General features: G+C 42.8%; 1 protein-coding gene across 3 annotated transcripts in view; it reads right to left on the bottom strand.

The window, feature by feature from the left end:
• LOC311056857 (adhesion G protein-coupled receptor E5-like) overlaps positions 1-10,045 on the bottom strand; it is a 15,456-nt gene extending 5,411 nt beyond the window's left edge. The window contains exons 1-12 of one of the 3 annotated variants that reach the window (XM_084073696.1): positions 9,619-10,045; positions 6,870-6,944; positions 6,239-6,388; positions 5,600-5,731; positions 4,383-4,511; positions 3,597-3,634; positions 2,764-2,859; positions 2,505-2,664; positions 2,300-2,422; positions 1,995-2,194; positions 1,072-1,254; positions 17-211 (exon numbers count right to left, since the gene is read on the bottom strand). In XM_084073696.1, the coding sequence (XP_083929822.1) occupies positions 17-211; positions 1,072-1,254; positions 1,995-2,194; positions 2,300-2,422; positions 2,505-2,664; positions 2,764-2,859; positions 3,597-3,634; positions 4,383-4,511; positions 5,600-5,731; positions 6,239-6,388; positions 6,870-6,944; positions 9,619-9,649 (1,512 nt within the window). In that variant the 5' untranslated portion in view covers positions 9,650-10,045. The remainder of the gene's footprint in view (positions 1-16; positions 212-1,071; positions 1,255-1,994; positions 2,195-2,299; positions 2,423-2,504; positions 2,665-2,763; positions 2,860-3,596; positions 3,635-4,382; positions 4,512-5,599; positions 5,732-6,238; positions 6,389-6,869; positions 6,945-9,618) is intronic. The other 2 variants (XM_084073697.1, XM_084073698.1) reach the window with 2 other exon arrangements.
• Between the last annotated feature and the right edge of the window lie 4,924 nt (positions 10,046-14,969).

The following is a 14,969-nucleotide window of genomic DNA, read 5'->3' as shown; positions in this document are numbered from 1 at the left end:
CTCCCTCCCTACAAACCTCAGGTTTAGTCTTTGAGATGCCAGCGAGGAAGATCAAGTCAGCAATAAAGAGGGAGATGCAGAGGTGCAGGTGGATGGTGGTGCGGGTTCCCTGTATGGAGCGGCAGAACCCGAAGGTCAGGATGCACACTGCCAGACACAGCAGGGAGAGGACAAGTCCCAACGTGGTCAGCAACTCCTGCTCATAGGAATACTGTACAGAGGAAGAGACAGCTCAGCGGGTTTACTGGTGTGTGTGTGTGTGTGTGTGTGTGTGTGTGTGTGTGTGTGTGTGTGTGTGTGTGTGTGTGTGTGTGTGTGTGTGTGTGTGTGTGTGTGTGTGTGTGTGTGTGTGTGTGTGTGTGTGTGTGTGTGTGTGTGTGTGTGTGCATGTTGCGTGTGCGTGTGTGTGGGTGTACAATGTAGTCCAGGAAATGAATCTTCCAATGGCTAACATAGTTTACAGCCAAAGGCCCTGCGGTTCTGCATATCCTTCATTATAGCCAAATACTTGTATATGTCATGGCTTTACTGCGTCGGTGAGAACACATTTGCCACATAATCCCCCTAGTTACAGTTAAGTGTGGGTGGAGGTGTAAAGGTCCATTGTTAATAGCTGTCAGAGTGTTTGCTTGGTCATTTTAGTCTCTCTAGAGTCCTTAGTAAAACTACAAAACACTCACAGAAACAACCTGCTTCTTAGTTTGTTGTGACAGAATAAAAGAGTGTGAAGAAGGCATTCTTCGCCTAATAGGCAATGGCCATAAACAACATTTTGTATCAGTTTAGCCAATTATTCGCTTATTCTCCATGTTTCTCTCAGTTACTCTAGTCTATGCTATGTTTGTTTAGTTCCTAGGCTACTTCAAACTAGGTCTCTTAAAAATCTTCCTTGTTACAGCATGTGTGCGTGTGCGTGTGCGTGTGCGTGTGCATGTGCATGTGCATGTGCGTGTGCGTGTGCGTGTGCGTGTGCGTGTGCGTGTGCGTGTGCGTGTGCGTGTGCATGTGCATGTGCGTGTGCGTGGGTGGGTAGGTGGGTGTGTGTGTGTGTGTGTACAAGCCTTTACTTACCTCCAATGGGTAGAGGGCCATGAGCACAGCAAAGCTGCTGAGGTGCTCACATTGACACACAGTGTGTGTAGAGTTGGTAGACAATTGGATGCAGCCATCTGTGGCCCAGGCCCCATCGCCACCATTCTGTCCAAGTAATCCAGCCTTCCAGTATGCACAGATGAATCTCGCCTCCTTCCCCTCCTAATACACAATAAGAACACGTATATCAATATATGGCAGGCTATTTGTTGCTATTAGTTATATTATATTAGCTAGATTTGTTTTGTTTCTTAATTTCCACTATGTCATCTGTTATTCTGTCATCTAAAAAGCTCATTGTTATTAGCAACACATCTCAGTTGCCATTTGCACTGCCTTCTCATGGCTGTCTCCAGTTGATGTGAATTTGACATTTGATTGATTGGACTGATCAAGGAAAATAGCACACTGAAAAGATGGTTAGTATGCATCTCAGATGGATATGTTATTGGCGGTTTCAGGCTGTAAGAAATGAAATGAATGTTCCAAACTTTGTGAACTTCCTGTTTGAAACCGTTACCCTGGTAACTACAACATCATCTATCACGTAAACCTCCTGCCTTCTGTGCCTACATGAACCATCGCTACACGCTGTATTCTTTATCTTCTTGTCCAACGGTAGCATTAGCTTAGCCTGGTTACAATATCATAACTGCATGTCCATGCTGTTATTATTACCTAGACATGATGAGCTGATCTACAGTAATGTGCAGAGGGGAGATACTAATAACTATTAGCTACAACTAAATAGTACTGTAGGTAGCCTACACAATTTCCATAATATTTATTATTATTAATAATATTTTAGATGTCCTTCTGGTGGCAGGAAATTGACAAGGGTTTTCATACATCTAACAACTATTCAATCTAAATAGTCAGGTGGACTGCTGCTATTGGCCCACCTGCAGGTGTCTCAGTGTGAGCTTGACAGATGTGTCCAGGTGTTTTGTGGAAGGGTTGGAGACAACAGCTGACACCACTTTAGAGTAGATCTGGTAGTCAGGATCTACGTCATCCTTCTGGTGTCCGCTGAGATGCTCAAAGGAGTGGTTCACAGACTTCTCCAGATTCTTGTAGCTCACCAACGCAGCGAGAGCAAAACCTGTGGAACGCAGTATACTGTATGAGAAATGAGAAGGTCTTTGTTGACATACTGTAAGAGGAGAGGAGAGGTAAAGTTCCTACCCACCACTGTGGAGGAGTTTACCTGGGTATGTTCCAGCAGCCCCACTTGCCGTCTGCCAGTCAGTGTCTAGAGTAGCATTCTCATTGCTCAGATGGATTGGTCCAGTGGGTGGAGTCTTTCCCTTCCTCACAGCAAGCTTTGCCTCTACTCAAACAGAAATCCCATTATAAAATTGAGTCCTCTGTGCAGTTAGTGTGTGTGCGTGCGTGCGTGCGTCTGTGTGTACCTGTCTGGGTTGTGTCTAGCTTGTGGGTCTGGTTGTCTTTAAGCTGGGGTCCAATTAGCCTCATAGCATTCTCCACTACCTCAAGCAATCCAGTCACCTTGTCACCGTTGTCGAGGTCATCGGGGGACACCAGCATGGCCTCCGCTGCTGTAAACATCTGCTGTCCAAAAGAGGAGGAAACAGCAAGGAGATGTGAGGGGGGGGGGGGCATTCAAATGGGAATATGTATATCTGTGTGTTTTTGATCCATGATTGCTACCTCTAGCAGTGTATTTCCATGACTTGAGTTTCCATTAGACAGGGCATTGCAGCTGTTCCGCATCAGGGACAAGATATTAGACAGACCTGATGAAGACTGCAGAGAGAGAGAGAGAGCGAGATAGATAGATAGATAGATAGATAGATAGATAGATAGATAGATAGATAGATAGATAGATAGATAGATAGATAGATAGATAGATAGATAGATAGATAGATAGATAGATAGATAGATTGATAGATTGATAGATAGATAGATAGATAGATAGATAGATAGATAGATAGATAGATAGATAGATAGACAGATAGGAGGGAAGGAGAGAAAGAGCATCGTATTAGAGCGCAGAGTATTCTGACATACCGTAAGGTTACTAGTTATACAATGTATATTGGTTACTTCAAATATGTGTTGTATTTTGGATAGACATAATGTTTGTATGTCCACAAATGTTTGTATGTCCACAAATGTCCACACAACAAATGTTGTGTGGACATATGCTAGGTCTATTGTTTACCTGTTATCTTCTACTTACTTTGTAGCACACACACACACACACACACACACACACACACACACACACACACACACACACACACACACACACACACACACACACACACACACACACACACACACACACACACACACACACACACACACACACACACACACACACACACACACACATATGGCATATGGCCAGACTAATATCACTATAAAGGGCTTAATTTTTTTTTTTTTTTGCACTGGCAGATTCGTCTGGTTTCTAGGTTACTACTTTTGTGGGCTGGAGATTCTGTATCTGATGATTGAACACTGTAGATGCAGCTCACCTGTGTACTGTCTGCTTTGAAATCGTCACACTGCAACTCTGTAACACATCACAGTAAAACACCACCAATACTATGAACTACAGGTTGTGTACAGTATATGTATGTGTTTGTGTATGTGAAAACTACAAAGTACAGAAGACAACATAAGGTATCAACATCAGCATGCCTTTACATTTCCTGTGTGTGTGTGTGTGTGTGTGTGTGTGTGTGTGTGTGTGTGTGTGTGTGTGTGTGTGTGTGTGTGTGTGTGTGTGTGTGTGTGTGTGTGTGTGTGTGTGTGTGTGTGTGTGTGTGTGTGTGTGTGCGTGCTTGCGTGCATGCATGCAAGTGTAATTCAACAGCTTGTGTTATCTGATCTTGATTGTGGCAACAGATCAGTTGGAGGGGGGAAATAATTATAGAAAAACTGGTTGCTAGTGAAACTGCTCAGCATCTTCGTGTGTTGTTTCTGTCTTAATTTCAAGTATCTATTGTTAATAGGAGACGTGTGACAACCCTTGTCAACATCCAGTGAGCTGTTTACACCACTAGGGTGGGGTGTGCTAACAACAACAACGTATGGATATTTCTATAGACTCGCTTGCTAGCTGGTTAACTAACAGCTGTTTCTCCAGTAGTTTCTCTTTACAACGCAAATCAGATAGTGAAAAGAAATATGTTATACGTCTCTACGTGAATATACTAAACATGTACAGGACAAGGAGAACACCCCATCCTCCTGAAAATTACAAATGATGGATAACACGGGTTGGGAACTGAAAATCATAAGTGTGTCATGGATCTCACCTGAGCATTGGGTCCCGTTGTTGCCGTAGTTACTGTATCCAACCAAACAGTTGCACCAGTAGCTCCCATCAAGGTTTTTACAAGTCCCCTTCATGCCACAAATACCTCTATCCTTACATTCATCTATGTCTGGATGGTGCAGGAGGGGATGGAGGTAGTGGGTGGTAGGGGGATTGGAGACAACATTCAACAACAAATCAAAAATGTAAAATCATAAATTAGACTTAACTCCCATACATGTATTATGGAACACTGGCATACACCACTGAAACATTCGGATGCACGTCTGAAAAGCTTACATACAAACCACGGAAACACAAAAAAAACGCTCTTGACTTATACCTAACAGAATCAGAATCAGAATCAGGTTTATTGTCACATCACAGGTTTACAAGGTAAAAAAGTGGGTGAAATTTGTTTTTGTACATCATTCCCATCTAACATGGAAATCCTTATATAACTGAAAGTCTCTCTGGTGTTTGTTGCAAACTAAGAGAGAATATACAGTACAACCATTACAGGCTGTTAAATCCCAACATTTGAAACTTAAAGGTGCACTATGTAACGTTCCCCTTATACCCCAGATTTGAACTTGGTTTCCTGCACAAGTGCTGACATTTTTACCATTGAGCTAATAGAGCCTGCCTGCTTGCGGAGGGGATTGAATCTTGACCATCAGGTCAAAATTTGTGTCAGATCCTGTGTCTAGGTGATCTTTGACACAATCTAAATGTCTCACTAGAAGAGCAGGGAGACAAAATACAACCACCCCAATTGTATAGGTTATATTGTATTAAAATACTCTACCATACAGATTGGACTAAATTACATTTTATTCATAAAAAAAAGTTACATAGTGCCGCTTTAAGAGGACGTGTCCCTTTCCCCAGACACAAGATGAACCATTTCATTTGAAAAGGATTTCTGCCACTGTGAGTGAGGCTCTCAACTCCACCTGACTCTCTCTCTCATGTGTGCAGCTTGGAGTGAGTGTTGAGGCACTCAGACCGGTTGAAGCATTTGCTGCATTTGTGTCTGAGACAATTTATGTGAGATTACCCATACTATATCCTGCAGTGGAGGATAGGAAATTGTGGTAGACTCATTAGTGGGGAGATAGAGAGAGTCAGGGGTGCAGGAATGTTAATTTCTGTAATTTAACTCTAGTGTTAATGTAACTCTCAAAGTATGTTTTTGCTTTTGTTCTGTTTTCACACCTTCGCAGCCATCACCGGTGGAACTGAGGTTGGTGTATCCTGACACACAGTGGCAGTTGTAGGTACCAATCTGGTTAGTACAGTAGGCATTCTGGCCACATATGCCCGTGTCCGGTAAACACTCATTAAAGTCTGCCAGAGAGAAAGAAAAGAGAAATAATCAATTATTATGTCCATATCTAATAAGTGTGTAACCTCTTAAACTAATGGTGAATATCCTTGTAGAATTATTTTCATTTCGCACAAAATACACCCAGGCTACAAGCTGCGGCTTTGTAAGAAGCCAATAGACACCTTATCAGGTCAAGGTTCACTAAAGTGTAAAGGAATATGGGTGATCAATGACCATCAGTCTTTTCTATTTCGCACGCACACAAACGCACACGCACACGCACACGCACGTGCACGCGCACACACACACACACACACACACACACACACACACACACACACACACACACACACACACACACACACACACACACACACACACACACAGTGAGAGTGTAATTTAAAACTGAAACTGCTTTTTTTCTGTTTTTAGCACATCTATGCAGACATCGGGGTACTGAGGTTGATGACTGACAGGTGCAGGTGTAGTTCTGCAAGCAGGTTAGTACAGAAGGCACACAGACTCACCCAGGCACTGCCCTGTCGAGTCAGTGAAGTTGACTTGACCTCTCACATTTGAGAACCCTTCCAGGCATTTACAATAATAGCTCCCATGTGTGTTGGAGCAGAGTGAATGGTTTCCACAGATACCAGGAGTGTCTTTACACTCATTCACATCTGTACATTTACATAAAAACAGAGAAAAAAAGAAGAAAACAAAACAGAAAGATAATTACATCAGAATCAGATTGAGGAAGACCTAGATGCCGTGCCCCATGCATAGCCACATTAATAAAGACTTTTTGCATGAGAGTGTCTTGGATCTTTTAAGTTTAACTTCCACAGCTGCAGTAGGATTACATACATCTGCCCCCAACTGTCCACTCAGTTGTGAAGAAGTGATAGTTACTCACATGTAATGTTTTTTAGCACGGTACATTTTCCAAATTTAAAATAGGCAAAAATATATTTTAGACAATTTGAGGAAGATATTTATTTTGTTGGCTAAAGCATGAAGACATATTGTGAAAATATGTGTTCAGGGTCCAAAATGTAGCCTGCTATATTTTGACTTATTGGGAAACCCATGGATTGTGCCTTACAGATTTGACCAACAGAAATAAGCAAAAACTAATGACTGGATAAAGATCATTATTACCAACACATTTTCCTTGAATGCGTTGTTCCCCTTGTCTACAGCTGGAGACACATCTTTTCAGCGTACACAGTAGCCCTGTGGGATAAAACAAGACACTATTAATCCCTAGTGTTTTTAACACTACATGGCAAGCAGTGCCAGTACAGTATTCAGAAACGTTATAGTCACAGAATGCTGCTAAAAAAACAGCAATGGGAATATCTGAAGAGATATTTGTATTGGACACCCGCTGGTGCATCTAGTTAGTTATCACTTGATCTTTCTTTCTCCCAAGCCTCTTAGCTTTTTTTCCTTAAAAAACGGACCGTTATTCAACATTCACAGTAGGTGCTGCATTGGATGCATTGTCATTTTGACAGCATCTTAACCTCCAAATATGTTTAGGTGAATGAATTCAAACTTCAATTAAATCAAATAAAGAAATACTGTAACTATATGGACATACGCACGCACGCACGCATGCACACACACACACACACACACACACACACACACACACACACACACACACACACACACACACACACACACACAGCTCGGTTTAGTCACCTGGTCTAGGACTGTATGACTCATGAATGGTCTTCCACCTGTTCCAGAGATACTGCTGCTCTAATGGTCATTTTATGTCCCATCGTACAACTGTGTAGCGTGCCCAAAACAGCTGATCTACAAGCTCACAACACTCGCGGATACGAGGCGTTGTGAGCTTGTAGATCGGCTATTTCCGGCGTGCTGTAACATCGTACGACGAAGTATAAATCAGTGTCATATCTCTTACAGACAAGCAGACAAAACACCACCCTCCAGTAGCAAGGATTTACGGCCGATCTACACCAGACTTTTCAAAGCGAGCGTATGCGTGGTGCGTACAGCGCGTTTGTTTAGATCCAAGTGATTATCAATTATAGCAGCTACACCAGGCGCGCAGATACGCGAGTCGCACATACGCAGACTTTTAAAATAGGACTGGATCTAAAAGTGCGCGTGTGCGTTTATGCGCGTGTGTGCGTCGTGTGTGCGTGTGTGCGAAAAAAGTCTGGTGTGTGCCGGCAGTTATCTACACTGCCTGTGTGCGTGGGCGCGCGCGCGTGCGCGTGTGTGTGTGCGTGTGCGTGTGTGTGTGTGTGTACATGCCTGACTTCCTGTAAATAGTGCCCTGAAGCACGATCTCGTCATTGTGAAAGAAGCAATGAAAAGGATTAAAGAGGTCGTTTTGAGTTTAGTTTCTCAAAGAAGCAGGAAGAAGAGGCTGAATAACGTCTTTGTGGCTTTGACAAAACCAATGTAAAAATAAAATGTAGTAGGCCTAATTAATATGTATGTACACTGATGAAATACATGAATCAGGGGATGATGGGGATCCTAATCATTTTGGCATCCCCATCCAATTTTGTCCTGGGCTTCACAAATTCTGGAGAAACCTGTTAATATGAGAATCTCAAAACAATTATTTGAGAATAACATCCTTTACTGTAAAGAATAACATCCTTTACTGTAAATGACTTTCAAAACCATCAATAGGCTTTTTGGAAGAAATAATAAAACTGAACACACTTTTGCAGCTTGATTTTTTATTGAGAAAAAAAAAATCCATTTACAGATCAATTCTTTATCAAACGTAGAGCTCCATAGTTATGAATATGATTTTGTCTTGAAACTTATGGTATGATGCTTCTGATCATTTCATATTAATTTGTTTTTCTTTTATTGTCCTTTTCTATTGTTTATGCCTGTTTCATTTTGTGTTTTTAGAGCATATTTGTGTTATGTATGTTTGTATGGTTGTTTTGTTTTGTTTTGTTTTGTTTTGTTTTGTTTTGTTAGATTGTTATGTCTTTTTATTTATTATTTGTTTGTTGAAGAAATAAGCCCTTCAGACTTCCTTCATTTCCTGCTGTCTTTTTTTTTTACTGAATATACAGTACTTGTATCCACATTATTGTGCAAATAAACTCGACCATCACCAGTGATATCCTGGTAAAAATCATAACTTGTGAATGTTCGTCATAATTCTACAGACAGGGGTGAGCCTCTGCCAGGATCAAGCAGCATGACAGCTGACTAGTACCGGGCAGAACTGAAACTAAATTGGACGCAGCATTCTACTAACTGTCACCTAACAGATTTATTCATGCAAGATTGCGTTATTGCTTCCTTTGCGGTTGAACACTCCCTGCCAGTCTTAAACACGTTACACTGGCAGTTTATCAGCCTGGTAACAGCCATTGCAAAAGACTTGAATTCAAGAGCAGAATCAAAAATGAAATGAAAGATAATTTCTCTACAAGAGGAGTGTGTTTAATTGACCAGTTCTACAATCTGCCATTCAAAGTGTGTGCCCTGGCCTGTACTATTGCACTGGTTGAAGCCACTAGTGGAAGTACAGCAGACAGTCATTAGAGACTCTCCCTCCATGTATGTGGAACAATATGCTTTCTGTTCTTACCCTTTACACCCAATACTGGACACAATGCACATAGTATGTGTCTGTGTATGTGCCACATATACACATAGACACACATGGAAAAAGAACACACAAGCACGCACGCACGCACGCACGCACGCACGCACGCACGCACGCACACACACACACACACACACACACACACACACACACACACACACACACACACACACACACACATTCAGGAGCATAATCTAGCAGGCACACTCTCTCTCTCTCTCTCTCTCTCTCTCACACACACACACACACACACACACACACACACACACTAATTGATAGACTTACCAATAATCAGTAACGCCCTCTCCGGCCCCATGTCAAAGGCCGACCGATTGAGCTTGCTCAACTGATTACTGTATCAGAAGAAGCAGCTCTGATGTAGTCTCTGGTCCTCTGTCAACACCAACAGCCTTACACATAAGAGGAACTCTTGAAAGGGCCCTCAAAATTGTTTTGTAAAATCCTCAACTATTCCACAACTAGTGTCCATAAAATCCAAGATGCCGTGGTGGAAAAGAAAGTGAAAGAAAACCAAAGTTAGAAGCAAAATGATCCGGTAATTCCCTGTTTTATCTAGATTGTAGAAGTTAGACTGAAAGCCTCTTCCCCTCCTCACACTGTCTGGTCTGTGTCTGGTCCAGTCTCTCAAACTGAGCCCGCCTCACTCTTTCTCTTGGATTTCTCCGCCCCTCTATTTCCTCTCCCCTCCTCCTCCCTCTCTCTCTCTCTCTCTCTCTCTCTCTCTCTCTCTCTCTCACACACACACACACACACACACACATACACACATTCATTTCCCTCTTCTTGCACCTTTATTTCACTATGTATCTAACAGAAGCACAGTTCTCTACACTGGTATTGTGTCATACTGCCACTGCCCCCACCCCTCCGTCTTTCTCTGTGGTCTTGGTTCTTTCCTCTGTGCTCTACTGGGCACTGTTTCAGTAACTATTCACAGAGACCTCTCTTGAGAGACCAGGGAAAGAGAGAGAGGGGGGAGGACTAGTGACACATGGCGAGGGAGAGGCTCAGAGTGAAGGGAGACTAGGGCAGAGAGAGAGAGAGGGGAGGACTAGTGACACATGGAGAGGGAGAGAGAGGCTCAGAGTGAAGGGAGACTAGGGCAGAGAGAGAGAGGGGAGTTGGGACAGAGAGAGAGACAGATGGGGGGGGGGGGTTGTAGAGAAAGAAGGACATCATGACTAACACTTCATCTAAACAGCTGCTGCTGTATGCTTGCGTTTTGCCAGTAAGAAATCCAATCTCCTTTCCCTCTCCCTCCCTCTCCCTACTCCTACGTGTTTCTCCCCAAATATCCAGCCCTCTCACCCCGCTCCTTCTCATGATATTTCCGTGTGCTTTCAGCCCCCAGGATGGAAAAAACTAAACTTAGTTAAAAACAAAGATTCCCATAAATGGAGAAATCCTGAAATCAGGGCCTGAAACAATATAGCACTATTGCAAAAAACAAGGGTTGCAATAAATTGATTGTGCAGAACTGTGTTTGAAAGTGCTTTTCAAACAAAGAAAAATATTTCCTTTCCATTTATTCACTTGTGTCGATTCACTTGTATCAAGGGTGTATTATGATGCAACAAAGCAAATAACGGAGAAAGAATGGGGGTGTGGGGAACCTGCCTCTCTGTGATAGACCACGAGTACACCACAGAGTATACGGTTTCACCACTCAGTCACCAAGGTTACGGAAGTAAATAACTGCACACTCTGAATCATGTGACATCGATATTATAGGTTTATCTGTCTATATATGTGTGTGTGTGTGTGTGCTTGAAATCATTCTGAAGGGGTAATTATGTTTTAGCAACAGCATGCCTTTGGTAGTACTAATGCAGTCACACACAAAGGTCACACAGAGAGTCAGTAATTCACTAATTCAGTAATGAGCTGTGAGCAGCCATGCATTCTTCTCAGCCTAACACACAGCAAGAGAAGCCATGGCCCTCATGCTAACTTCAGCTAAGATAGAGCACACTGTCACAGTTACATTTTCTTTCCTTCCCCTGGTCGGTCATTCTGTGTGCATGTGTGCATGCTTCTGGACTTTCTTTCCCTCATCTTGATATTCTGTCATATTACATTTTCACTCACAAACAGACAGACAGACAGACAGACAGACAAGACAAGACAAGACAAGACAGTTGGAGCCAGGCACACAGAGTCATAGAGACAAGCACACAGAGACAGGAAGGAGATGAGAAAATGCAAGCATGCATCTTTTAAGTACCTTCAGTAAGCATTGAGATAACTAAAAGCAGACACTTCTCGTTAAAAAGAATGTTGTCTGTTTATGTGTGTGTGTGTGTGTGTGTGTGTGTGTGTGTGTGTGTGTGTGTGTGTGTGTGTGTGTGTGTGTGTGTGTGTGTGTGTGTGTGTGTGTGCGTGCGTGCGTGCGTGCGTGCGTGCGTGTGTGTGTGTGCGTGCGTGTTTGCATGCATATGTACTGCAGGTGTGTGCGCAGGCCTGTGTCTCCTCATGTCATGTTCATGCGTGATGCATTTGTCTCTTTCTCTGGTTCACTTGACATGGCGCATCATCAACTGTTAGTGTGCTGCAACAACTCTCTCTCAACCTTCTATCTCCTGGGTTTATCAGTTCTGGTGCAGGACACAGGACCGTTTACTTCTTCTACTATTTGGTGGGTGAATGCTAAGCACTAGTTATCTTTATGTATTTAAAAGTTTTTAACCTTCTTCAAAACTGGTTTTCTTGCAATAACAACACAAACACTCTTTTTTTTTTCATCTAGAGTAGCCAATAATGTTTTACCCCCTTTTTCTCCGCAATTTAGTCTTTGTGCCAATTAATCCTCCCCAAACACATTTCTGTGTCACTGCTGTTATATCCCACTGACTCACCTGCCAGTGAGGAGCCCTCACCGGGAGGACGTAAGTCCTTCGTCCTACTCCTCCCGCCCAACACTCCCTGCTGACAGGTGCCGCCCCAGCACCCACAACCTCCGTGGTGTTTACTTTTACCACTGCGCCATCCAAGCGCCAACACAAGTACTCTTGACTCTCAATTCAAAACATAACCCGACTTAGGCTTGTGTCTTGACCTAAACTTTGAAATCAGCATGCCTTGACATTTCCTGTGTGTGTGTGTCTCGCGTGTAGGGTGTTTGTGGGTGTTTTTTGCAAAGTGTCACTTACTTTGTAGCTTTAACGGCACGGAAGTTGACTTAAAGTAGGCTATACAGTAAAAAAAGAAAAGAAAATGACAGTAAAGGTCACGCTGCTAAATTGTATTGTGTGGATCTGGAGTTTACACAGCTTTAGTTCAGGATAGTTGCTATCTTCAATAAATGCAAATCAGTATTTAAACTTAAACTTTGAAAGGTTTCCTTTAATCCACTTATTTACATTATTATACATCTGTATGTCCTATGTTTGTACTTAACTGTGTGTGTGTGTGTGTGTGTGTGTGTGTGTGTGTGTGTGTGTGTGTGTGTGTGTGTGTGTGTGTGTGTGTGTGTGTGTGTGTGTGTGTGTGTGTGTGTGTGTGTGTGTGTGTGACAGTGGTGTGTCTAGGGGGTGGCCTCGGGTGACCAGGCAGTGCATGGCCCCATTACACATTTTGTGAATTTGGAAATATGCTCAGAGAGCACTGAAAAGCACCCGGGATGCTCTCCCTGAATTTGGAAATTCAGAGAGCTTGGGCGGAATGATTTGCCCAGTCCAGCCCATTATATAAGAGCAACACACTCCCCTTGTTAGTGAGTACTGCAGGCTAACTATCATATCGTTGCTGTCCGCTTTTGCATTTTTCCCCCATAAATCAGGGCCATTGAACACCCTTTACGTCTGTGTGTTGGTAAAAAAAAATATTGAACCAATGAAAAGCATTAAAAAGCGCTTCTGACAAAACCAGCTAACTCCATTGGATCCTCAAACTTTCTGCTAAACCAGCTAACTCCATTGGATCCTCAAACTTTCTGCTAAACCAGCTAACTCCACCAAAGGGAGGTGGAGTTAGCTGGTTTTGCTGACTCCAGGCTCCACCCCCTTTTGACCGCAACCTCATTGTGAGCTTGGAGGTCCATTCAGCTGTTCTTATCAATGATGAACAAAACCTCCTAACTCCACTTTTTGTTTTGTTTTGTTTATTTCCTGAAAAATTTACATTTTGGAGTTTAGTTTATTTATGGGTTGTGAAGTTGTGGAGTTGCTGTGTGTAGTACTAGTTATCATTTATTTTACTCAAGGCTCCAGAATATGAAGGATATTGTTCATAAAAACGGTGGTGGTATTAAGGGCTTGTGTGTTTGTATGTGCCGCAACAGGGCGAGTCGGTAGAGTTGGTTGTGGAGGGCCGGTCTGGGCCAAAACTTAGAATTTCGGTCCCAGTCCAGTCCTGGATGGCTGTGGCTTCTTTGTTACTCTTGAGGAGTATTCAACACGCATCTACTTGTAACAAAACAGGCTATAATCCTGTTTATACATGGGATGAACGTTCATTTGAATGCATTTCAAAAGATCCAATAAATTATAATTCGTAAATAAATTACCAGTATACTATGACGTCAACACCAGTGAACTTTGAAATCAAAGCAGATTCTCACACCATACGTGTATCTACGAATGCACTCAAACTCGTGTTGCCATTGGTAGATTAGTATAACTAGAAGCTCGGCCGCCCTTCGGGCGGCCGAGGGTCTAGCCCTTCGGGTGGCCGAGGGTCTAGTCGGGGACCGGCCTACACAGGAACGATGTAAATAGGGAATGAACGCTCCACCCTTTAAATCAAACCCCATTATACCTGTTGTCATAGGACCCGTTTTGGCCATCTGTTTGCCTGTGTCCATTTATGCCCATCTGTGTGTGCATTTATGCCCATATATGGAGCTATCTGTGTCTGTGATATATGGACATCTCTGTATGTGTCTGGGTGTGTCCCTTTTATGCCCGTATATGGAGATCTCTGTGTCTGTCTGTGTCCATTCATGCCTTTGAGAAGGTTGTCTTTGTTGATACATCCATTTTGCAGGTCAGGAAAGGTGTAAGAAATCAGAGTATTCAGATCCTTAACCAAGTGTTGTGGTGGAAAGACAACTGTATCTGGTTGTCTGTGTCCCTTTATGCCCATAATGGAGATCTCTGTATCTGTCTGTGCCTTCGACTGTGTTGCAGACACAGTGCCGGTTCCCCCTTTAATGCAAACCCCATTATACCTGTTGTCATTGGACCCGTTTTGACTTTATTATGGAGATCTCTGGATCTGTCTGTCTGTTTCCCTTTCATGCCCATATATGGGGATCTATGTATCTGTTTGTATGTGTCCTTTTATGCCCATATATGGCATATATCTCTGTCGCTTTTTGTTTGTTTCTTCTTTAAGCAGAATATGCAGCCTGCATAAATCTGCATCATTCAAGTCATCATCCCAGTCCCACGCTTTGTTGCTCTTTTCTTTTTTGTAGCGGGAGAGTTCAGCTTGAGTTTTTTTGGAGAACTTGTTTTTTGTTGGTCTTGTGCTGTTGATTTAGCTTGTCTTATGTTTGTCTCCCCCGTCTGCACCTCATCCAACTCAGATCTTGACTGATCCTTGTTTTCTTCAGTAAAAGCAGCACAGTTAATTAATTCTTCATCACCGATCTCATAAAAAAAACTGTCTCCTCC

This window comes from Gymnoscopelus microlampas (assembly GCF_963454915.1).
Source record: "Gymnoscopelus microlampas genome assembly, chromosome: 2".
Taxonomy (NCBI): domain Eukaryota; kingdom Metazoa; phylum Chordata; class Actinopteri; order Myctophiformes; family Myctophidae; genus Gymnoscopelus; species Gymnoscopelus microlampas.
This window is presented reverse-complemented; position numbering and strand designations above follow the sequence as displayed.